General features: G+C 39.3%; 1 protein-coding gene across 1 annotated transcript; it reads left to right on the forward strand.

Moving 5' to 3' along the window:
• On the forward strand, positions 1-23,942 carry MTFMT (mitochondrial methionyl-tRNA formyltransferase). The gene is made up of 9 exons (XM_068965319.1): positions 1-221; positions 2,174-2,383; positions 5,682-5,804; positions 7,454-7,556; positions 8,637-8,712; positions 15,187-15,278; positions 21,884-21,962; positions 22,824-22,906; positions 23,446-23,942. The coding sequence occupies exons 1-9, from the start codon at positions 1-3 to the stop codon at positions 23,629-23,631; spliced, it is 1,173 nt and encodes a 390-aa protein (XP_068821420.1). The 3' UTR covers positions 23,632-23,942.
• Positions 23,943-25,547: the final 1,605 nt, after the last annotated feature.

The raw sequence follows: 25,547 nt of genomic DNA on the forward strand, positions 1-25,547 counted from the left end.
ATGAGGGTGCTGGTGCGGTGCTGCTGCGGGCACCTGCCAGTCGGGGGCGGCGCGGGCCGAAGGCCGAACCCACGCTGGCGGGCGCTGGCCAGGCTGAGCGCGTCCCCCGGCTGGGAGGGCGGCCAGGGCGCTCGAGTCCGCGAGAAGCCGCCTTGGAGGGTGCTCTTTTTCGGCACTGACCAGTTCGCCCGCGAAACGCTGCGGGCGCTGCACGCCGCCAGGTACCGGGGCCGGGGATTGGGAGGCCCGGGTGTTGAGGGCGCAAGCGTGGAAACTCTGCGGCCGCCCTCGAGGATTTGGGCTTCTCGCCGGGAAAAGCAGATGAGCGGGAGGAGCGTGGGCCTAGATCCCGGCGTCTCGGGCGCCGGAAGGTGCGCCGCCCCCTCGGCAGTCCTTGGACGCCCGCCTGGTCCCGCCCGGCCGGTCTACACGCCCCCGACTCTTAACGCGCTCTGGGCTCTATGGCACCCCATGCTGTTGAGACCTTGCCGCCTGCTTTTCCTGCATCACCTTTGTCTTGTCCCACCACCTCCCTGCCCCCTTTGCATGGAAACCGTGACCCAGAGAGGTTAAGAGATTGCCCAAGGTCATCAGCTGAGCAGGTTGGGACTAAGATGGGGTCCGACTTCAAAGACCTCCCCTTTCCAGTCGCTCCTACTGCCTCCTACTCAGCATGATTTGGACCCTCTAATCCTTTGGGCTTCTTACTAGACACGGGCATCTCTCTGCACACGCTTGCCTTACACTTTGACTACCTATCTCCTCCCTGTGTACAACCGGATCCAGTTTTCAGGGACTGAGACGAAGACACAGTCCAAAAGCGAACTGCTTTTCCAATGAATAAACTTATAAACCAGAACTCTTAGGTATACATTTAATATTTATTCCGCAGGGGAATCCTAGTTCCCTGGCCAGGAATCAAGCCTGGGCTCCCATAAGTGGAAGTGTGGAGTCCCAACCACTGGACCACCAGGAAATTCCCTACCTTTAGTATTTCTAAAATTCAACAAATTGTGCTTCCTAGGGGGGAGAATTATTTGAGATCTAGCCTGTCCGGAAGGTCCGTGGTATGTGGTGGCTGTCCCCACACACACTGCTCTGCCTCCTTGCCTCCTTTCCCCTAGTCTGCTTCTTTTGTTTCCCCATTCCTTGTTTTCCCCGTGCACCCAGACTCAGTTCTGCCATCTCCCTCCATCACGTCTTCCCTGCAAGTACTTCCCAGCAGACCCTCATGTTGAGTCCTTCACGAACGCCCTTATATTCCCGGTCCGCACACTCCGCTCTGTTACACACCCTGACACACTCCCTTCACACGTGCTCCCTTTGGACACTGTCTGTAACGCACTCTCTGCATGCCGCTTTCCCTGTGTGGCCTCTTGCATCTCTCACTGCGTGTCCTGATGCTTCGCTTGGCAGCCCCAGTACTCCTGCACTTTCTGTTTTGGGCCCTCCTGTCTGCTCGTTTTCTCATAACTCCTCAACATTTGATGCAATACCTGCCAAGTAAATGAACAGCCCCTGGCACTGGAATACTATGCAGCAGGTGAAAAATTGAGATAGTGTTACATACAGTGTCATGGAATGATGCCCATGGGGTGTGTGTGTACATAGAAATATATATATACACATACATGTATATTTATACAATATTGTTTGAATAACGTGGTTATAGTAAAAAAAAAATTCAAAAAATTTAGAAGATAGACAATGAAAAGTCAGTTCCTTCCTTCTCGTTCTCTCAGTTCCCAATTCTCTTCAATTTCTTATTCTAGAAATGTTTGATGCATACATAAGCAAATGTATGTTTAACCATTTTTTTTAAAGACTCACATAATATCATACAGTGTTAGAGAAAAAAACAAGATGCAGGACAGTATATATAATATTCCAGTTGTGTAAAATGTCTACTGTATGTGTTTCAGTGTGCGCAGGAAATTTCTAGAACTGTAACAGTCCGAACAGTAGCCAGTAGCCACTTGCGGCTCTTTGAATTTAAACAATTAAAATTAAATAAATAAACCAAACTTTAGTCTTGCAGTTGCACTAGTTTTAACATTTACTCGTAAATGCTTTGTGAATTAATCAGAAAAATGCCTTCAAAATGTATGAAGTAGTTTAACATTCTGTCATTATCTTAACCCTGTCATATTTTCTTCTAATCTTTCCACCTTAGGGAAAACAAAGAGGAAGAGTTAATTGAGAAGTTGGAGGTGGTCACAGTGCCCTCCCCATCACCAAAAGGACTGCCAGTGAAGCAATATGCGGTCCAGTCTCAGCTTCCAGTGTATGAGTGGCCAGATGTGGGATCTGGAGAATATGATGTTGGCGTGGTAGCATCATTTGGCCGACTTTTGAGTGAGGCTCTTATTCTTAAATTTCCCTAGTAAGTTTTATTTGTAAGGAAATACAGTGCACAGACCTTGGTCTTTATATATTGGACCTGGTATCTAAAGTGCAGTACAGTGTGACTTCAACTCTAATTCTGCTTGGTTCAGTATTTTCTTATAAAGTAAAAGATTTCATTAGTGGCCTGAATTGTTTTGTTTGTTTTGTGGCTAAAAACGACACAAATTTATTGCCTTATAGTTCTGTAGGTTGGGAGTCTACCTATGGCTCACAAGGGTAAAATCAGAGTGTTAGCAGGGCTTCATTCTTTTCTGGAATCTCTAGGGGAGAATCCACTCCTTTGCCCTTTCCAGCTTCTAGAGGCCACCAACTTTCTTTGGCCCATGGCGCCCTTCCTCTATCTTCAAAGCCAGCGATGGAGGATCAAGTCTTTTTTACTTCACATCTCTCCATTCCATTATCACTTTCTGACCTTCAGCAAGGGAAGGTCCCCTGCTTTTAAGAATTCATGTGATTAGATTGGACCCACTGGATAATCCAGGATAATCTCTCTATCTCGGGGTCTTTTACCTTAACTGTATCTACAAAATGCATAAAGTAACATATTCACAGGTTCTAGGGATTAGGACATAAACATCCTTGGAGATCCATTATTCAGCCAACACTGGAGGAGATGCTATGATTGGTTTCATGAGTCAGTAAGCACTGGCTCCAAACACTCCTGAATGTTCCCATATTTTTAAGATACATTGCACAGTAATTTGATCAGTTCAGTTCAGTCGCTCAGTTGTGTCCAACTCTTTGCGACCCCATGGACTGCAGCACACTAGGTTTCTCTGTCCTTCACTGTCTCTCAGAGTTTGCTCAGACTCATGTCCATTGATTTGGTGATGCCATCCAACCATCTCATCCTCTGTTGTCCCCTTCTCCCACCTTCAGTCTTTCCCAGCATCAGGGTCTTTTCCAGTGAGTCAGTTCTTTCCATTAGATGGCCAAAGTATTGGAGTTTCAGTTTTAGCATCAGTCCTTCCAACGAATATTCAGGACTGATTTCCTTTAGGATGGACTGGTTGTATCTCCTTTCAGTCCAAGGGACTGTCAAGAGTCTTCTCCAACACCACAGTTCAAAGAAGCATCAATTCTTCAGTGCTCAGCTTTCTTTATGGTCCAACTCTCACATACATACGTGACTGCTGGAAAAGCCATAGCTTTGATTAGACAGAACTTTGTTGGCAAAATAATGTGTCTGCTTTTTAATATGCTGTTTAGGTTGGTCATAGCTTTTCTTCCAAGGAGGAGGTGTCTTTGAATTTCATGGCTGCACTCACCATCTGCAGTGATTTTCCATTGTTTCCCCACCTATTTGCCATGAAGTGATGGGACTGGCTGTCATGATCTTCGTTTTATGAATGTCGAGTTTTAAGCCAACTTTTCACTCTCCTCTTTCACTTTCATCAAGAAGCTCTTTAGTTCGTCTTCACTTTCTGCCATAAAGGTGGTGTCATCTGCATATCAGGTTATTGATATTTCTCCCAGCAATCTTAATTCCAGCTTGTGCCTCATCCAGCCTGGCATTTCTCATGATGTACTTCTGCATATAAGTTAAATAAGCAGGGTGACAATATACAGCCTTGTCATACTCCTTTCCCTATTTGGAACCAGTCCATTCCATGTCCAGTTCAGTTCAGTTGCTCAGTTGTATCTATCTCAATTATGAAGTATGCAGTCATTGAGATTTCAATATTTGCACAAAGCCAAATGGCAAAAAAGCAAGTCAAATGCACAGCTGAAAATGAAAAACATGCCATAGTAATCTAAATTGTCTTACATGTCAGTTCTCATACTGACATTTCAAGTCACATGGGAAGATTAACATTACTGGCATGAATTGTTAAAATAATGATGCCCTTTATCACTATCTATGGGCTGTCACCCACCCTCATTTAAGTTCTAGTATATATGCGGACAGTTCCCAAATTTGTCCCTCCAGTTCAGATCTCTGTCTGAACTCAAGGCCCCTGGCACACACTGCCTCCTCTGCAGCTCTGCTTCATGTCTGAGAGGCACCTTACATTTAAGATATCCTGAACCTTTCACCCCAAAGCCTGATCCTTCCCCAAATCTTCCTTTCAGCACATGGCAACTCCAGCCTTCAAGACCCAAAACCTTGGCACTGTTGTTAATTCCTTGTCTCACACCACACATCCAGTCCATCAGGAAGTTCTGCCAGCTCTGCCTTTGAAATCTGCCTGGAATGACGGCCTCTCATCACTTCTGTGGCCTCCACTCTTGGCTCTCGCGCTGCATAACCTCCTAAGTGGTCTTCGCTTCTGTCTTTGGCCCTCTCAGTCTTTTACCACCCAACACCACACGGATCCTTTTAAAGTGTAAGTCAGTCATGTCGCTCTGCTCAAAGTTCTCTGGTGGTTTTCCATCTCGCTCATAGTAAAAATCCAGTCCTTTTTTTTTTCTTCCTGTTGGGTTCATTATTGCTTATATCCCCAGTACTTAGTGCCAGGACGTGAGCTGTACTTAGTAAATGTTTGATGGATGAATGAGACTGGGCTGAAAAGTGGAATTTAGAATATAGGAGGCTCATATATATAGGGGCTTCCCTGGTGGCTCAGCTGGTAAAGAGTCTGCCTGCAATGTGGGAGACCTGGGTTCGATCCCTGGGTTGGGAAGATCCCCTGGAGAATGGCTATCCTCTCTAGTATTCTGGCTTGGAGAACTCCATGGACTATTCCATGTGGTCACAAAGAGTCTGATGCAGCTGAGTGACATTAACTTTCACTTTATATATATATATATATATATATATATACACACACACATACTGTCAAGTGCATACTCATGCTGATGGAAATATCATTAAACTAATGGCAGATTAATAAATTATTATAATTGCTTATTTATGGGTGAAAAGCATATTGGGATACACACCAGTGGTGAAAAAATCATTCAGTGGGGATCTAAGAAGCTTGTTTTAGGAACTCTATATAAAAATTTAGTAAGTTGAGGGTAATTATGTAATTTGACTAAAAATATAATTTTACATTGTCTGTGAAATGCATGATTGGGTTTGAGTGGTTCCTCTCATATAGTAAAAAAACACATTATATATGTTTATTTGAGAACTCCCAGCTATCACAAGCTGTTGTGGAACATCTTTGGAACAATGACTAGTTCTTGCTCTGTTATTGAGTTTCATGGGTCTCTCCCTGGGGTCTCACGGAGTCCGACACACTGAAGTGATTCAGCCCACATATATGCAGCAGTAAACTAAATGGTGAAAAAGCCCACTTTCATACTAATTTCCGTCTTTTCCAACTCAGTGGCATCTTGAACGTGCATCCCAGTTGCCTTCCGAGGTGGCGTGGTCCAGCCCCTATAATCCACACCATCCTGCATGGAGACACAATTGCTGGAGTAACGATTATGCAAATTAAACCTAAAAGGTAGAGCATATTTTCTTGTCCTGAGACTTTTTGTGATTTTTGAATCTTGATGTCAGTCTGCCTGAGGGAAAGGGGAGGTGGATAAGTGGGTGCTAATCACTAATTTCTCTAACTCCAGGGTGCTTTTTTTCTTCTGTTTCTTCCTGGTTTGCAACATAAAACATATGTGTTTTAGAATTTACACAATGTCTCTTTATACTTGTTAATGAAATAGTGTTATTAACAGCTGGATTTCTGTAAATGACATTTATAAGTGAGAGATGGATTTTTGCATATTAGTTGTCATAGTCTTGGTTTTCTGCTGACCTTGGTTTCTATGGTCAAACTTTTTTTGGAACCTGAAGTAGTACATTGTATACCAATGTGCTATATAATTGTCTTTAATACTTAATTTCTCAAATCATACCTACAATCTAAAAAACAGTTATTTTAAACTGTATCAGGAGAGTATCATAATACTCTGCCTGTTATCACCTAATGTCTCCAGAGAAAAGAAAAATTCACAAGTTCACCAGAATAAGTCAATATCTGGGATTTGCTTTAACTTCAGGAAAAAAAAAAAGAGGAGAGGGTCAGATGAAACAAGAGTGGTGAAACTTTGGTAGTTCTCAAATCTGAGTGATGTGTATATGGGGATTCCTTAGACTGTTCACTCTGTTTTTTGGAATGTTTGTAACTTTTCATAATAAGCATTTTACTAAAGCTTATAGGTAAAAAATAGAGTTAACAGACCACAGAGTTGCATATTTAAAACAAAATATATTTATAATAGAAGTTGATAGCCAATATTTGCAGAGCTTGATATAAAATTCAAGACTTGTGGCAATGCAAATACATTTGCACCCACTATTATTGATTATAATTCAGGCAAAACTCTTATCCTTTGAGAAAGGAAATATTGAAAGGAATGATTATAAATTCCTTAATTGTACTTCCTTGGAAAATAAATTCTTTGCTTTGTGCTTTCATTATATAAATAGACACTTTCTCATACTATTTATTACTAATGGTAGAATTATTTGTGGTTTTAAGTAAATCCCTGATGTGCAACTTTATACTTGTTTCCTTTAGGAAAAAATAAACTTAAAATCTAAATATAGGCCAGATTTGCTCTTCCTTCTTTCTTTCTTTTTTAAATTTTATGAATTTTAATAGTTTAGTAAAATGACTGTATTGGAATTTAATTTTGTTACGCTCAAATATTGACTCTGTATATGGCCTATATGACCAGAAAATGGTACTTAAGAGTAAAGCAGATGAAAACGCAGAAAATGGTGAAAAGTTAATAGGCTTAAACTCTCTAGTTAATAAACTCAGGTGATATTAGAAACATGCTAATGTTGCTCATCCTTCTTTGAAACTGACATTTCTCCCTTGCTGATGGCTAGCAGTTGTATTCATGGCCATGGTTGAACTGCCCTTATTGGGGAATTCCCTGGGAGTCCAGTGGTTAGGGTTCTGCGCGTCCACCACAGGGGGCCCAGGTTCAATCCCTGGTCAGGGAACTAAGATCCCACAAGTCATACATGTGGCCTAAAAAATAAACAAAAACTATCCTTGTGGTATGTAAACATTCATGTAGACAAACATATTGATCATAAGAAACAGTCAGTGATCATGTTACTATTTGCTTTTGATTTTCTTGGTAGGTTTGATGTAGGTCCAATCCTCAAACAGGAAACGGTTCCCGTGCCACCCAAGAGCACCTCAAAGGAATTGGAAGCAGTGCTGTCAAGACTGGGTGCCAACATGGTACACTTTTCCAATATCCCCTTGCTTGTTTCCAGAGTGTTTATGATGAAAAGCACATTTTATGATATATAATTTTAAATGATTTCTATCCCTGGCTTCCTAAAAATCAGCTTGGAAGTCTTTGAGAGTTTACACAGAGGAGGTACTTACTCAAGGCTTTTGAATGAAATATGTGATTTTGTATGATCTACCCCATTCCAGGGGGAGGCTTTTAGACTATTCTTCCAATTTCACTCTTAATCTCAGGGACATACCATTCATCCCTGTCAAACCGGACCAGGAGCATTTCCTAAGTAAGTCACAGCTTTCCTCCCACTTTTGTACCTACGTTCCAGTCGTCTGCATGCATGTACTTTGGAATTCTGCTGACCCCCTTGCTGTAGATGAACTCTGACTTTTTCATTCAGTCTGTCTGAGTAACTGCTTAATGACCCAATTAGTGATTTTCATCTGAACTAAACTTTCTGTAGAGGAAACGTTCTCCCCAGGTTTATAGACGGTGCTTTCCATTCTAGGCACTCACCTCGGAAATGCTGCTATGATAGTATCTGTCGTTTATGGAGCACTGGCTTGTGTGCCCAAGGACTGTATTAGATACTGTCATAGTACACTATCATAGAGGCTCTTATATCCCTTTTTTTTTTTTAACCTTTCCAACAAACCTTTTTCAACTCTTTTATAGATGATGACCTTGAAGGTCACAGACAAGTAAAACAGCTTTTCCACAGAGACACAGCTAGTAGGCAGTGGAACTGGGATTTGAATCCAGAACTATGTGACTCCAGAGTACACTCTCTCAAAGTCTCCACAGCTTTCCTTCATACAGAGTGAGATTGTGGCTAGCTGAGCTCGGGCTGTTCTAACGGCCAGTCAGGGCTCAGCATTCTCAGAAAGGAAATCTGTGACCTGTAGTCTGCAGAGAAGCGACAGCTCCCCTAGACTCCACCAGGTCGATGGCTCTTCATGGCTTAAGCCCATTTATTGCCTGACCCCAGTTTCACGGTACTGACTTGTAATGTTTTTCTGGTTTTGTTCTTTTCATCTTGAATATATTTCTCTCCTCCTCTTTTTTTTTTAAAGCTTATTTCAGTTTTGAAAAATTTGCCTGAAAGTTTGAATGATGGAAGGCAGCAGCCAGCCGAGGGGGTGACACATGGTAAGTGCAGACGGCCCAGACTCTTAGACCTTTCCTGAGGTTTTGTTTGTCATGATTGGCATCTGAATCCTCTGACTTCTTCACTGTGCATTTCCCTTAATTTGACTTAAGTTCGAGTGACCACTTGCAGGCCTGTTTCCAGAGAATGATCGGTAAGGGATCTTTCTCTCTCTTCACATGTAGGCTTTAGTTCAGTTCAGTTCATTCGCTCAGTCATGTCCGACTCTGTGACTCCATGAATTGCAGCACGCCAGGCCTCTCTGTCCATCACCAACTCCCGGAGTTCACTCAAATTCATGTCCATCGAGTCGGTGATGCCATCCAGCCCTCTCATCCTCTGTCGTCCCCTTCTCCTCTTGCCCCGAATCCCTCCCAGCATCAGAGTCATTTCTAATGAGTCAGCTCTTCACATGAGGTGGCCAAAGTACTGGAGTTTCAGCTTTAGCATCAGTCCTTCCAATGAACACCCAGGACTGATCTCCTTTAGGATGGACTGGTTGGATCTCCTTGCAGTCCAAGGGACTCTCAAGAGTCTTCTCCAACACCACAGTTCAAAAGCATCAATTCTTCGGTGCTCAGCTTTCTTCACAGTCCAACTCTCACATCTCTATGTGACCACTGGAAAATCCATAGCCTTGACTAGATGGACCTTAGTCGGCAAAGTAATGTCTCTGCTTTTGAATATGCTATCTAGGTTGGTCATAACTTCCCTTCCAAGGAGTAAGCGTCTTTTAATTTCATGGCTGCAATCACCATCTGCAGTGATTTTGGAGCCCCCCAAAATAAAATCTGACACTGTTTCCACTGTTTCCCCATCTATTTCCCATGAAGTGATGGGCCCAGATGCCATGATCTTAGTTTCCTGAATGTTGAGCTTTAAGCCAACTTTTGCACTCTCCTCTTTCACTTTCATCAAGAGACTTTTGAGTTCCTCTTCACTTTCTGCCGTAAGGGTGGTGTCATCTGCATATCTGAGGTTATTGATATTTCTCCCAGCAATCTTGATTCCAGCTTGTGTTTCTTCCAGTCCAGCGTTTCTCATGATGTACTCTGCATAGAAGTTAAATAAGCAGGGTGACAATATACAGCCTTGACGTACTCCTTTTCCTATTTGGAATCAGTCTGTTGTTTCATGTCCAGTTCTAACTGTTGCTTCCTGACCTGCATATAGGTTTCTCAAGAGGCAGGTCAGGTGGTCTGGTATTCCCATCTCTTTCAGAATTTTCCACAGTTTATTGTGATCCACACAGTCAAAGGCTTTGGCATAGTCAATAAAGCAGAAATAGATGTTTTTCTGGAACTCTCTTGCTTTTTCCATGATCCAGTGGATGTTGGCAATTTGATCTCTGGTTCCTCTGCCTTTTCTAAAACAGCTTGAACATCTGGAAGTTTACTGTTCACATATTGCTGAAGCCTGGCTTGGAGAATTTTGAGCATTACTTTACTAGCATGTGAGATGAGTGCAATTGTGCAGTAGTTTGAGCATTCTTTGGCATTGCCTTTCTTTGGGATTGGAATGAAAACTAACCTTTTGCAGTCCTGTGGCCACTGCTGAGTTTTCCAAATGTGCTGACATATTGAATGCAGCACTTTCACAGCATCATCTTTCAGGATTTGAAATAGCTCAACTGGAATTCCATCACCACTAGCTTTGTTTGTAGTGATGCTTCCTAAGGCCCACTTGACTTCACATTCCAGGATGTCTGGCTCTAGATCACACCATCGTGATTATCTGGGTCATGAAGATATTTTTGTACAGTTCTTCTGTGTATTCTTGCCACCTCTTCTTAATCTCTTCTGCTTCTGTTAGGTCCATACCATTTCTGTCCTTTATCAAGCCCGTCTTTGCATGAAATGTCCCCTTGGTATCTCTAGTTTTCTTGAAGAGATCTCTAGTCTTTCCCATTCTGTTGTTTTCCTCTATTTCTTTGCATTGATCGCTGAGGAAGGCTGTCTTATCTCTCCTGGCTATTCTTTGGAACTCTGCATTCAGATACTTATATCTTTCCTTTTCTCCTTTGCTTTTTGCTTCTCTTCTTTTCACAGCTATTTGTAAGGCCTCCCCAGACAGCCATTTTTTGCTTTTTCGCATTTCTTTTCCATGGGGATGGTCTTGATCCCTGTCTCCTGTACAATGTCACGAACCTCTGTCCATAGTTCATCAGGCACTCTGTCTATCAGATCTAGTCCCTTAAATCTATTTCTCACTTCCACTGTATAATCATAAGGTCATAAGGGATTTGATTTAGGTCATACCTGAATGGTCTAGTGGTTTTCCCTGCTTTCTTCAATTTCAGTCTGAATTTGGCAATAAGGAGTTCATGATCTGAGCCATAGTCTGCTCCCGGTCTTGTTTTTGCTGACTGTATAGAACTTCTCCATCTTTGGCTGCAAAGAATATAATCAGTCTGATTTCGGTGTTGACCATCTGGGGATGTCCGTGTGTAGAGTCTTCTCTTGTGTTGTAGGAAGAGGGTGTTTGCTATGACCAGTGCATTCTCACGGCAAAACTCTATTACCCTCTTCCCTGCTTCATTCCGTATTCCAAGGCCAAATTTGCCTGTAACCCCAGATGTTTCTTGACTTCCTACTTTTGCATTCCAGCCCCTTGTTATGAAAAGGACATCTTTTTTTGGGTGTTAGTTCTAAAAGGTCTTGTAGGTCTTCACAGAACCGTTCAACTTCAGCTTCTTCAGCGTTACTGGTTGCCTTATGAAAGATTAAAACAATTTTTTCTATTCTTTTTATGAAAAGCACCAAACGCAAAGGTAAATTGAAAGACAGTGAATACTTGTTTAACCCAGAGTCAACAATCACTAGTGTTTATTCTCCTTGGAACGTCTCTGTCTCTCATCCCATTTTCTTTATATATACGTGTATGTGTTTATGTGGTATACATATTTTAATTTCTGCTGTTCCATTTGTGGTCTTCCCAGTTGGCCCTGGTGGTAAAGCACCTGCCTGCCAAAGTAGGAGAAGTGAAAAAACACGGGTTCAATCCCTGGGTTGGGAAGATCCCCTGGAGGAGGGCATGGCAACCCACTCGAGTATTCTTGCCTGGAGAGCCCCATGGATGGAGGAGCCTGGTGGGCTGTGGTCCATAGGGTCACAAAGAGTTGGACATGACGGAAGTGACTTAGCACATACCATTTGGAAGTATGCATTATAACTTTTCATCCCTCAATATGTTAACATGCATCTCCTAGGAAAAGTAAACATAGCCAGTCCGTATTTAAATTATCCTGTCTAAAAACATATTTTATGGCTGTATATTTTTTCAGACTAGGATCCAGATATGGTGAGTTGTATGTCTCTTTAGCTTCACTAGAGTAATTCCTCCACTGCTTTTTCCCATGTCATTAACTTTTTGAAGAGAGCAGGCCAATTGTCTATTTCCCTTCAGTATTTAGTTCAGTGTTTAGTTTTTCTAGCCCTTAAAGTTCATGTAAATCAGAAGTTCTCAAGACTTCATTAGATTCAGGCTTAAAGTTGTGGAAAGAGAATTTCATAGATGATACTGTATTCCAGTGATACTGGTTTCAGGTTGTTTTAACCTTGTGTTGCTTTTTATTTTAACTTATGATTTAATTTTATTTCTTGAATATGTGAGACATTTTCATGACTCAGAATTTAAAACTGCTTGAAGGATATTCTTGGGGAGGTCTCTGGAGCTGAACATGACTGAGCACTGACATGCACGTGGGGAAGTCTCTGCCTCTCGCTGCAGTTTTAGCATGTCACGTCAGTAAGCCATAATCCTGGGTTGCACCAAAGCTAGTGAAGAAGCTAAGTTTGATCACTTGGTTGAGGTGGTGACCACCAGATTTTTCTACTGTAAAGCCGTGTTTCTCCCTTTGCAAATGACAGGTAATCTGTGGGGTAATACTTTGATAACCGTGCAGATATCTGGTTTCCTAGAGGCTCAGCAGTAAAGAATCTGCCTATAATGCAGGAGACACCGAGACAAGGGTTCGATCCCTGGGTCAGGAAGATCCGCTGGAGGAGAAAATGGTAAACCACTCCCGTATTCTTGCCTGGAAAATTCCATGGACAGAAGAGCTTGGCTGGCTACAGTACATGGGGTTGCAACAAGTTGAACGTGAATGAGCAACTAAACAGCAACAACCTTTCACAGTTTTAGCAGGGATTGATGCTCCTTCCTTCAATGAATTATTTCAATGAAAATCAAAATGGTTATTTTGCAGTTCCTTTTATATTTAATGGTTGGCATTATTCTGTAAAGAAGAGCTTTTCCTCATTAATTGGGGGTGAATTTTAATTCATCCTAGAAGGGCAGAATAATTTCTTAATTCTTTCTGTAATTATCAATTTTTAAAAAAGAGAGTTGGCAGCATAATCACCTTCAGTTACGATGGCAAGTGAATTTTTGTATCATTTGACTTATGGATTTTTATTTATTGTGTTTTATAGTTAATCACATTCCTAATGCTTTGTGCTGCTCAAGCTGTCCCAAATTTGGCCAGTGGTGGCCTCTTAAAGTTGGCTCCTGTACCCTTTTGATATCCCCCAACCCCCAAAATAGTTTTTGAGTGCTTCCTTGTTTTCCACAAGATGTCCCAGGCTCACCTTATAAATTCTGTGCCCCTTGTTGGAATCAGCCATCTCTCCCTTGTTCATTTTAGCTGGGGAGTAGTATTTGGAAACCATCTGATACCATGATGTGTTCCAAAATGAGGTATCAGAAAAGGCTGGGTGTTATATTTTTTTAAAAATATTTGAGTTGATACTGTTTCTAATTCAAATTTTAAAGTACAGAATTTTTCTTGTATTTTCTCTTACACAAAAAAACCTTTTTAAAATCAATTTCTGTACCATTTTTTATTTGCTATGCATAAAATAATTTCAAAATTGCAATACCAATATTACTGTGAAAAATTTAAGTACTAAGTAAGAGTTAAGAGCTACAATTTTTTTTTTTTTGGTGCTTAGAATATATCCTTCTAGAGTATATAGTTAGAGTACTTTGCTCAAAGCTTATTGGAGATAATTATTTTTTCCATGTGGCTTTGTTATCTTGTTTGATATTAGATTATATAGTTAAGTTTCTTTGTTTCAGTTTGGTTTTAATTTTCAGGGTTGCGTTTTTCCTCTTTACAACTAAATCTTAGTTTTGAATATTTGAAACATTTGCATGATTCAGAGTTAAAAGCATTTGGAAAGATTACACAGAGAAGTCTTACTTCCATCCCATTCCTATCTGCTTGGATCCTGTTTCTCTCCCTCTAGAATTGTTAGTTCCTGATTTAGCCTTTTAGGTGTTTCCTTTATAAAAATAAGCAAAAACACATACTTTAAAACTGGTTTTTTTCTTTTTTATTCCACAAAGGATAGCTTAAAATATACACTCTTCTGCATCTTTCTTTTTTTCATTTTACAATGTACGCTGGTGATCATCTATCAATAAAAAGTTTTCGTGTTCTTTTTTATGGCAGTATAGTTCTCATTTGTATGGAAAAATCATAGTTTAATCAATAGACCCTCTTATTGGTGGACATTTGGACTATTTCTAATCTTTTGCTATTTCCAGTAATGCTACTATGAATAACTTTATGCATATGTTACCTCCTAGTCTAAGAGATAAGAAATTGTGTCTTGGAGTAGTTTTAATTCACATTACTCCTTGAGTAAGGTTGAGGAACTTCTTATGTTTAGGGACTATTTGCATTTTTTTTTAATCTGAGAAGAGTCTGTTATATCTTTTGCCATTTTTTAATCCAATTTTTGGTTTCTTTTGTCTCAGTTTTTAGGAGTACTTACTTTGTGTAATAGATAGAAGTACATCTATATAATAGATACAAAGTGCTCCTAAATATAATTTAAATATAAGTAATACATATATATATATAGTACTTATATGTAAATACTTATATTTATTATATAGATATATCTCTCATGCAATATATATAAATAGATATAAAATACTGTGATATAAATTGCAAATACCTTGCTTGTCATTTGTCTCCTGGCTTTATTTGTGGCATTTCTTTTTGTCTTATAAAAGTTTTTTATGTAGTCACATTTATCATTCTTTAATTGCTTCTGGACTTAGAATCATAAAAGAACTTTTTCTGTTCCTAGGTTATAAAGAAATTTACCCATGCTTTCTTCTGTGCTTATAGTCACTCAGTTGTGTCCAACTCTTTGCCACTCCATGGACTATCGCCCGCTAGGTTCATCTGTCCATGGGGATTCTCCAGATAAAAATACTGGAGTGGGTTGCCATGCCTTCCTCCAGGGAATCTTCCCAATCCAGGGAATGTTTTCTTCTAGTACTTTTATTTATTATGTATGTATGTGTATATATATGGAAAATTTAAAACATACAGAAGTTGAGAAAATAGTATGATGAATTTTCTATTATTCAGATCATTCTCTCTGTCATGCTGTATCAGTAATTACCAATTTATGGTCATTGACCTGATATTCATTCTTGCCATTGGTTTTCTCTCACAGCCCCTAAGATTTCTGCTGCTACCAGCTGTATAAAGTGGGAGGAACAAACTTCAGAGCAGATATTCAGACTTTATCGTGCTGTTGGAAATATAGTAAGTTGGAAGTCACATTGCAGTTTTACGTAACTGTGTGTGTATGTGTGTGTGTGTGTTGTAATTTACTTTTGAAGTATTTTTATTTAGGAATCTCATAAACAAAACCTAAGGATCCTGAAATGCATTTTTTTCATTTAGTAATTATTTTAGTTTTGACTGCACGGGCTTCTCGTCGCGGTGGCTCCTCTTGTAGAGCGCAGGCTCTAGGCGCATGGGCTTCAGTAGTTGAGGCATGTGAGCTTGGTAGTTGTGGCTTGCAGGCTCAGCTGCTCCTCAGCGTGTGGGATCTTCCTGGACTGGGGATGGAACCTGCGTCCCCTGCATTGGCAGGCAGATTCTTAATCACTGGACTCCCAGGGAGGTCCCTGAAATTAATTTCTAAATGAACTTTTTCTTCATCTCAAACTGAAACTCTATAACCATTAAATAACAACTCCCCATTCTACCCATCCCACCATCCCTGGTAATCACTGTTCTACTTTCTGTTTGTGAATATGCCTATCATAGGCACCTCATATAAGTGGAATCATGCAATACTTGTCCTTTTGTGCCTGGCTTATCTCACTTAGCATAACATTTTCAAGTTTCATTCATGTGGTACCATGTATCAAAATGTCATTCTTTTTTAGGGCTGAATAACATTCCATTGTATATATATGTAGCACATTTTGTTTATCCACTCATCTCTTGATGGCCAGTTGAGTTATTTCCACCTTTTAGCTAATGAGAATAATGCAGGTATGAATGTGGATGTACAAATATCTATTTGAGTCCCTATTTTAATTCTTTTGTATATCTGACATTCATTTTTAAAATATTTGTTATATAGAATCTTTTTTAACTTTTTTATTTTTTAGTTTACTTTTTGGCTTCCGTGAGTCTTTGTTGCTGTGCATGGGCTTTCTTGCTTGAGGTGAACAGGGTCTCCTCTCTCGTTGCAGCTTCTCATTGCGGTGGCTTCTCTTGTTGTGTGGCACAGGCTCCAGGGTACGTGGGCTTCAGGAGTTGCCTCACTCAGGCTCAGTAGTTCCAGGTCCTAGGCTCTGGAGAGTGGGCTCCATAGTTACGGCGCATGGGCCTAGTTGCCCATGTGTGGGATCTTCCTGGACCAGGGATTGAGCCTGTGTCCCCTGCATTGGCAAGCAGATTCTCAACCACTGGACCACCAGGGAAGTCCCAAGTTTGGGGTTTTTAATGGACTACCTTTGTTGGTTAAAATGGAAAACTGCCTTTGAATATCTGTAACATGCCCAGATCTTCAGTGAGGATTACAACCTTATGTTATGGGTATTATCCCATTTTAAGTTGACAAATTGAGGCTTAAAGTAGATGCTCAGTGAATGGCTGTTGAATGTTGTTGACAGTCACATTGTTAGAGTCAGGTTTTGAACCAGATCTGCCTGACTTCAAACCCTGTGCTTTTCCTGCTGTAACTGAATGGTATTAGGGAAAGGAGCATTGACTTTAGAACCAGACAGAGCTGGATTCCAGCTTCTCTCTGCTACTTCCTAGCTTTGTAGACTTGAGAAAGTTACTTAACTTCTGAGATTTAGTTAATTCATTTGAAAATTAGAATGACATATTGTATATAAAGCATCTAGTACAGTATCTGATACCTACTATTATTCATTCACTAAAAAAATAATTTATTGAAATCCTGTTATGTGCTAGGCATTGTTCTGGGTGTTAGAGGTGATGTGGGAAAGCAAAAACAAACAAATAAATAAGGATAATATCAGATAGTGTGATGAGCTCTTCAGTGAAAATTAATGGAAGATAATGTGATAGATTCACTGGTGGCTATTTTAGATTGGATATCTGTTTGGGGAAGGCCACTCTGAACTGACATTTAAGCTGAGGTCTGAAAGACAGGAAGGGAAAAGTCATGCCCAGATTAGGAAAAGAGCGTTCCAGGCAGAGGGAGCAGCTCATACAAAACTCAAGTAAGCTAAATCCGATAAAGATTTACAAAAAAAGAAAACTACAGATCAGTAGCCCTTATTAACATAGAGGCAAAAATCCTTAATAGAATTAACAAACTGAGTCAAACAACATGTAGAAAAGGATTATACACCGTGGTTACGTGCGATGTGGCCCAGGAATACCAGGTTGGTTCAGCGTAGAAAAATCAACGTAATACACCATATTAATAGAATAAAGGACATAAACCACACAACTGTCTGAGTAGATATAGAAAAGGCCTTTGAAAAATCCATTATCTTTTCATGATAAAAATATTCAACAGACTAAGAATAGACAGGAACTTCCTCAAACTGGTAAAGAATATCTACCAAAAAAAAAAAAAATCCAAAGTTAACATCATATTTAGTGGTAGAAGATTGAAATTGTTCCCTCTAAGATCAGGAACAAGACAAAGATCTCCACTCTCACTGCTTTTTAAAAATTTTTTATTTTTAATTGGAGGATAATTGCTTTACAATGTTGTGTTGGTTTCTGCCTTACAACAACTCACCACTTGTATTCAATATTGTACTGGAGGTTATAGCCAGAGTAATTAGACAAGAAAAAAAGGAACAGTGTAAAACTATGTCTATAACATTATATATAGAACATTATAAAGACTCCCCCCTCCAATGGAGAAGGCAGTGGCACCCCACTGTAGTACTCTTGCCTGGAAAATCCCATGGATGGAGGAGCCTGGTGAGCTGCAGTCCAAGGGGTTGCTGAGAGTCGGACACCTGAGTGTGACTTCACTTTCACGCACTGGAGAAGGAAATGGCAACCCACTCCAGTGTTCTTGCCTGGAGAATCCTAGGGACAGGGGAGCCTGGTGGGCTGCTGTCTATGGGGTTGCACAGAGTCAAACACGACTGAAGTGACTTAGCAGCAGCAGCAGCAGCAGCAGCAGCAGCTCCCCTCCAAAACAATAGAGCTAATAAACAGCAAAGCATTCCTAAGTAAACGGAAAGACCTCTGTGTTTGCAAATAAGATTTAATATTGTTAAGATGGCACTGTTGCCCAAATTGATCTACAAACTCAACATATTTCCTATGGAAATCCTACTTGACTTCTTCGCAAAAATGGACGTTTATCCTAAAACTCATATGGAATCCCAAGAGGTCCAGAATAGACAAAAAGTCTTGAAAAAGAACAAAACTGGAGGGCTAATAGTTCCTGATTTTACAACTTACTACAAAGCTACAAAAATCAAGGCAATGTGATACTGGAAAAGATAAACATAAAGCTCAATGGGATAGAATTGAGAGTCCAGAAATAAACCCACATTTATGGTCACGTGATTTGTGATAAGGATTCCGAGACGATTTGATGGGGAAAGAATAGTGTTTTTACCACATGGTGCTTGAACAGCTGGATATTCAGAATAAAAAGAAATGGATTTGGATCCCTGCCTCACACCACATATAAAAATGAGCTCAGTATGGATCAGAAACCTAAATGTAAGAGCTCAAACTATGAAAACTCTTGGAAGAGGATATATACCTTCATGACCTTGAAGTATGCAATGGTTCTTAGATATAATGCCTGAAGAATAAGCAACAAACTAAAACTAGAGAAATTGGATTTCAAAATTTAAAAGAACACTAACAAGAAAATGAAAAGACAACTTACTTAATAAAATATGTGCAAATCATGTATCTGATGAGAGTCTAGTAACCAGTATATATAAAGAACAAACAACTCATAGCAAAAAGGTTAAGATTATAAGCAAAAATCTAATAACATGATTAGAAAATCATCAAAGGCTCTGCATAGACATTTATCCTAAGGAAATATATAATTGGCCACTAAGCATATGAAGAGATAGTCAATGTCATTACTCATTAGGGAAATGCAAATCAAAACTACACTGAGATACCATTTCACACTTACTAGAATTGCTGTAATTTAAAAAAAAAAAACAAACATAATCAGGGTTGATGAGGATGTGGAGAAATTTGGAACCCTCATTCATTGTTGGTGGAAATGTAAAATGGGGCAGCTGCTTTAGAGAACAGTTTGACAGCTCCCCCAAAAGTTAAAACAGTTAAACGCTACATAGTAACCCTTATCTTCTGCAATTCACCTTTCCTCTCCACTGAGAAATGCTTGTGCTATAACAGAAGGAACCCTTATCTTGCAATCAGAAAGTGAAATTTGATTCCTAGAACTGCTGTGTATTAATGAAGAGCAAGATTCTTAACTACTCTGAGCTTCTGCATTTTACCTGTAAAATGAGGTTAATGACCAGGTCCACAACTGTCAAGATCAAAGGAGATAAACTGTCAATTTAAATCCATACCAACGTATGATTTTGACAGTAATGATAGTGAACACAGAAATGACTGAATTCTTACTGTCCCTCTCCTTCCTGCAGTGCTCTGATAAGGTGAAGATGAGCTTTACCTCCCCAAGAACAAGTACTGTGTATTCTAATTCTGTACCTGTATCGTATTTGTAGCCCTCTGTAAATATAAATGACTTTCAGTCAGTAAACGTGTTTCAGAAGTCTTTATAGAGTTCTTTGAAAGAGAAAAGGTTACACATGAAAATCATTTCATGACTTACTGGAAGCTGGTGAAAGAAGAATCAGTCAGCAAATTATAGAAGAGGATATCATACCAAAATATTACGTAGATAAAGTTGTGAATATTTTTCTTCAAATGTGTTTAATTCTCTGATTTAACCATTCACATCTTTGAAACAGCCTATCTTATTCTGAAAGTTAAATGTCCTGTTGAGGTGGCCGTGAAAAGAGCCCTGACCTGAGAAAGAGAAAATGTAGATTCTGGTCCTTGGCTCTGCCCTTAACCAACTGTGTCTAAACATGGGGAAACGGGTGTATTGCTCTGGGCCTCACTTTCCTCATCTAAGAAATAGAGGACTGAACTGCAGTCTGAAAATTAGTTTATTTACTTCACAAATTCGAAAGAACTTATTTTCCTGGTGTATGTTAATTTCTCTTAGCCTATTTAAATCAAAGACTAATAAAAGTAGCATCTCACTGTGGGGAAAGGCAAGATTGATTATTCAGTATATAGTGTTGGGATGGCTGGTTAGCCAAAAGAAAGGGAGCCTTCAAATCTCATCTTTTAAAATCAGAATAAAATCTAAGTGGATCAAAATGAAACCGAAAAGAACTGGGAAAAAGCGTAGTTGGATAATTTTGTAATATTTGATAAGGCTAATAAATACTACTTAATAAAATAAAAAACTTATGCATGGAAAAAATTACCCAATATCAAAAGTTAACAAACTAGAAAAATATTCATAATACATCTGAGAACTAAAGAGCTAATTTCCTAAAAATATAAAAGCCTGTCATGAATTAATGAGATGAACAACTCAGTTTTTTTTTTTTTTAATGAGCAAAGGCCATAAACAGGCCTAAGAAATAAAATTTGCAAGTGTAGGTAAATATGCACTACTCCTTAGCCTCAATAATAATAAACAGTAGTAGACTGTCATTTTTTTCTCTTATCAAGATTGTTTAACAATAAAATGTTGATGCCCTTTAACCCAAGTGGTCCACTTAAAAAAACAGCTATTGGGACTTCCCTGGTGGTCCAGTGGCTAAGACTCTGCTCCCAATGCAGGCGCCCTGGGCTCAAACCCTGGTCAGGCAGCTAACTCCCACAGGCCGCAACCAAGAGTTCATATGCTACAACTAAAGACCCAGGGCAGCCAAATGAACTAATAAATATATTACACAACAACAACAGACTGTTCTCCAGAAATATAAAAGTCCTCAAAGATATATATGCCAGGCTATTTATTATCACATTTAAAGTTTTTTTGTAATTTTGTAATATGTTATGAAATGTCTATCATAAAGGCATTGGTTGCATAAATGATGGTACATTTTATAAAATGGAATATTGTCCAGCAGATAAAAGAGTGAAATAGATAAGTGTGTACTGATGAAAATTTGTCCAGTTTATGGTTAAGTAGAAAAAAAAAAATCCTTGTCAAACACTATGTTTTAGATTTTTGTGATAATTATATTTGTAGAAAAAATACAAGGACATACACATCAGGGTACTAACTGGTTACCTCTGGGGATGGGAGGTAACCTCTGGGCCTCACTTTCTTTGTCTAAGAACTAGAGGACTGAACTGCAGTCAGTCCTTGAAAAAAATGATGAGACTGAACTGCTCATCATTTATGTTACTTGGTGCCGTTTGCAGCCTGGATTTAGTGAAGTTTTTTTTTTTTTCTGTGATAAAAGTTTTATAAGCAAAAATTTACCACCAAGTTTTGCTAGCACTGCATTTTCACTGTTTGTCTTTTGCCATGTAGGATGACTGGATTGGTGTTCGATCAGTGATACTTAAGAAAATTATTCATTTTCTAATTTTTTAACATTAATTGTTGTAATGCTTGCATTTTTACAATGAGCATGAATTTTAACTAGAAATATTAATAAGATATACATTGATTAAAAATGGTATTTAATTTTAAGATCTTATATATCCCTAGGGCTGATGCAGAGGGTCATGTTATGTTCTGTTTCATAAGGTTTAGAGACTAAGTTCCCAGTTCCACTGTAATTGGGAGAGAAAGGCCAGATTAACACAAAATAATAATTGAAAGTGTTGGGGATTGAGTGTATGTTTTTATCCTTCTTTCATTTTATTTACAGATTCCGTTGCAGACACTCTGGATGGATAATACCATTAAACTTCTGGATTTGGTAGAAGTTGATAGTTCAATCCTCAGTGGTACTTACTTTTGAATAGCTGTCATGGGAAATGTTTTCAGTATAGTCCATTGGAAAATGTGTCTGTTTTACCATGAGTCACATTTACTAAAAATAAGGATTCTTTGAGTTTGTTTCAGCTCATTAATTGTAATACTTTATATTCATTTATAATGTTATTCTTTGCAGTGTCCATTCACATGTATTTCCTCTTGTAAGAAACTTAGAAGTAGATACCAGTGTTATTATCCCATATGAAGCTCTGTGATTTCTTCTCTTAAGGTTTTCAGGGAATACAGATTGATTAGGTTAATTTCCTTCTGGTGAATATCATAATGAAAATCTCTGGGCAGCTCAGTGAGAATCTTAGGCCAGGGTGGAGCATTTCATGATCTGGTCCATTCAGAGGCCCGTCATGTCCTACCATCCTGGTAGACTGAAGGAATGTGAGCCACAGAGGGAGCTGGTGTAGTTCACAGGGTGTCAGAGTTACCCAGGGATCTAGGAACTGGGATTTGTTTGGTCATGGATAGAGGGCCCAGCTTAGATCCTAAGTTTCCTTGTATATCTCTCCACTGCAAGCTAGTTATTTCACCCAGATGGTCAAAACTTCTAGGTTCAACATTTTAGGTTGATCTCCGGGACACTGAGTAAGTAGCTGCTTATGTGTATGGAAAGGTTCCTGTTGGGTTCAAGATGCACACAGAGCACCATGACTCTCTTGTAAGTTTTGGATTACAGTCAGGGCATCAGCAAATGTGTGCTCTCCAGTATTAGTACTATCTTGCAGAATGTTCCCTTTGATTTTTAAGAAGCACTATGAAGTTGTGTAATTATTTATTCTCTCTCTCATATCCTTCTTTTTCTCCTCCCCTTTCTTTAGATTCAAAATTAACAGGACAAGCTGTAATTCCAGGATCAGTAATATACCACAAACAGTCACAAATACTGCTGGTTTGTTGCAAGGTACAGTTTCCTTTAGTTTCACGTTATTACACTTCTTTTGTTGAGTTTATAGTTTATATCATTTGTCATTTTTAGTTGGGTCATCACTCAGCTAACTGCCTGTCCATCAGATTGTGATGAAATTTTACTAAGGTGTTACTATTGCTCAGACAATGAAAAATGATTCAATAACTTTGTTGTTGTTTAGTTGCTAAGTCGTGTTGAACTCTTTTGCGACCCCATGGACTAGAGCCTGCCAGGCTCCTCTGTCCATGGGATTTTCCAGGCAAGAATACTGGAGTCGGTTGCCATTTCCTTCTCCAGGGGATCTTCCCAACCCAGGGATGGAACAGCATCTCTTGCATTGGCAGGTGGATTCTTTACCACTGAGCCACCAGGAAAGCTCATCATTTATCTTACTTAGTGCCATTTGCAGCCTGGATGTAGTAAAGATTTGTTTTGTTTTTTTTGTGTGTGTGTGTGATAAAAGTTTTATAAGTAAAAATTTACCACCAGTTTTGCCAGCACTGCATTTTCACTGTTTGTCTTTTGCCCTTTAGGATGACTGGATAGGTGTTCGATCAGTGATGCTCAAGAAAACACTAACAGCTACTGACTTCTACAATGGATATTTGCACCCCTGGTACCAGAAAAATTCCCAAGCTCAACCAAGCCAATGCAGATTTCAGACTCTCAGACTTCCACCAAAGAAGAAGAAGCAGAAAAAAAAAATTGTTGCTATGTAATAGTGTACCAAGTACTTTGGAAGAAGATGGACAAGAACCTACTATAAACTTGTAATTTGTTAGAAGCCTTATTTATAAGGAATTATCTTGACTTTCAAAGAATTTGACACTGTTGAAAGGGAAGATTATTGTAAAAAAAATGAATTACCTCACTGCATTTTCCGTCTAACAGTTAAAAATAGCTTTTTCTGTTTGAGTAAAAAGAGAAGTTTTAAATTAAATTTTTATTTATAATATCAGACTCATCAGACTGTATCTTTACCTGACAGTGAGTACGACTAACTGGTATGTGTATATACTGAAGAGAGTTTCTTTTAAAAAAGTGCATCTATTAAATTTTTAAAATCATATGTCCCCTCTGACTGTGTTAGCATTTCAGCAGTATTCAATCTACATTTTGGATTTTTAACAGGGAGTAAAGTCAGATCTTTACATTTATCAACCATCTAGTTCCTACCAAGTCATAAACATTCATAATATGTTATAATCTCTGTAAATTCACATTTTACACCTGGATTTCCTTAAAGTAGGAATATAGTAACATTCTTCAACATGTTTGTGCAGTAAAAGTTGTTGATCAGCTGGCCTGTGCAGACTCATCTTTTCTGTGTCCAGGAGAGTCAGGCACTTCTCTGGAGCAAGGGAGGTACGGTGGCCAGCTGTTGAATTTTTTTAAGCCTTTATATTATCAGCTTTTCCTGCCTAGATTCTATCAGTTAAAATTTTTCTTCAGTCATTAATTCAGCAACACTTATTGATAGCATGATCAGATAATTGGTTATCTCTATTATAACTAAAAGGAAGCACTTAGTTACCCCTGGATGACAGGTATCAATAGGACTCTCCGAAGCAAACCAGGTTGTGTAAACATCGTAGTTTTTAAAAAATTTTTTAAAAATGTGAACCATTTTTTAGAGTCTTGAATTTGTTACAGTATTGCTCCTGTCTTATGTTTTGTTTTTTTTGGCCACAAGGCACATGGGATCTTAGCCCTCCAATCAGGGATTGAACCCACGCTCCCTGCATTGGAAGATGAAGTCTTAACTGCTAGACTGCCAGAGCAGTCCTTAAACATCCTCTTTATTGAACACTTGCACAGTAGGCTAGATTTTATGCTGATGACTGGAGACTTAGAGATTAAATATATGTTTAATCTAGTGGGGACACAAGCATAAGCAAATAGAATACTGTTTAAATGCCACAATGGAGATACTGTGGAAGCACTAAGTTTCCCCTCAAGGGAGTCAATGGCGGCAAAGCTGAATCTGAGCTTCCGAATGATGAGTTCATTATACAGACAGAGGCCTGGAAGAACATTCTAGTATGTGCAGAGGAACAGGCATAAAAAGAACACTGTCTTACAGTGGGGTTTGGTAACGTTCTTAAGCTGAGTGGTGGGAACACGATTGCCTTTTATTATCATTCTTTATAAATTTGCTATGCACACTCTTCAGTGTATAAGCTAGTTATATACTTACATCTATGTGTATATAGCTGGCTGGGAGAGAGCTAATGTTGGATCATGGAAGAGAAATAAATGGCACGTTAAACAAATGGCAGGAAGAAAGTGTTTTAAAGGAGCTGGAAGAACTGATACAAGTGCAGTAGCGTGATGGAGATGAGACTGGAAGGCCAGGTCTTGGAGGACTTGCAGACCGTGAGAATCTGCAGCTTTGTCAGGGAAGTGACAGAACCACAGGTTTGCATTTTGGTAAGTTAACTGGTGGTGGGGTGGAAGGTAGATTGGAGGTAAAACCTGGGGCAGGAAGACGTGTTGGGAAGTTACAAACATGATCTAAACTATGGCAGCAGTTAATTGGGATAGGTGAAATGGTTTAAAAGATTTTCGCTGTAGAAGTAAGAACTTGGGTTATCAGTTGAGTGTTTTATAGAGCGTTTTGGCTTCACTCGGGCTT

The sequence above is a fragment of the Capricornis sumatraensis genome, chromosome 2 (assembly GCF_032405125.1).
Source record: "Capricornis sumatraensis isolate serow.1 chromosome 2, serow.2, whole genome shotgun sequence".
In the NCBI taxonomy this organism is placed as follows: domain Eukaryota; kingdom Metazoa; phylum Chordata; class Mammalia; order Artiodactyla; family Bovidae; genus Capricornis; species Capricornis sumatraensis.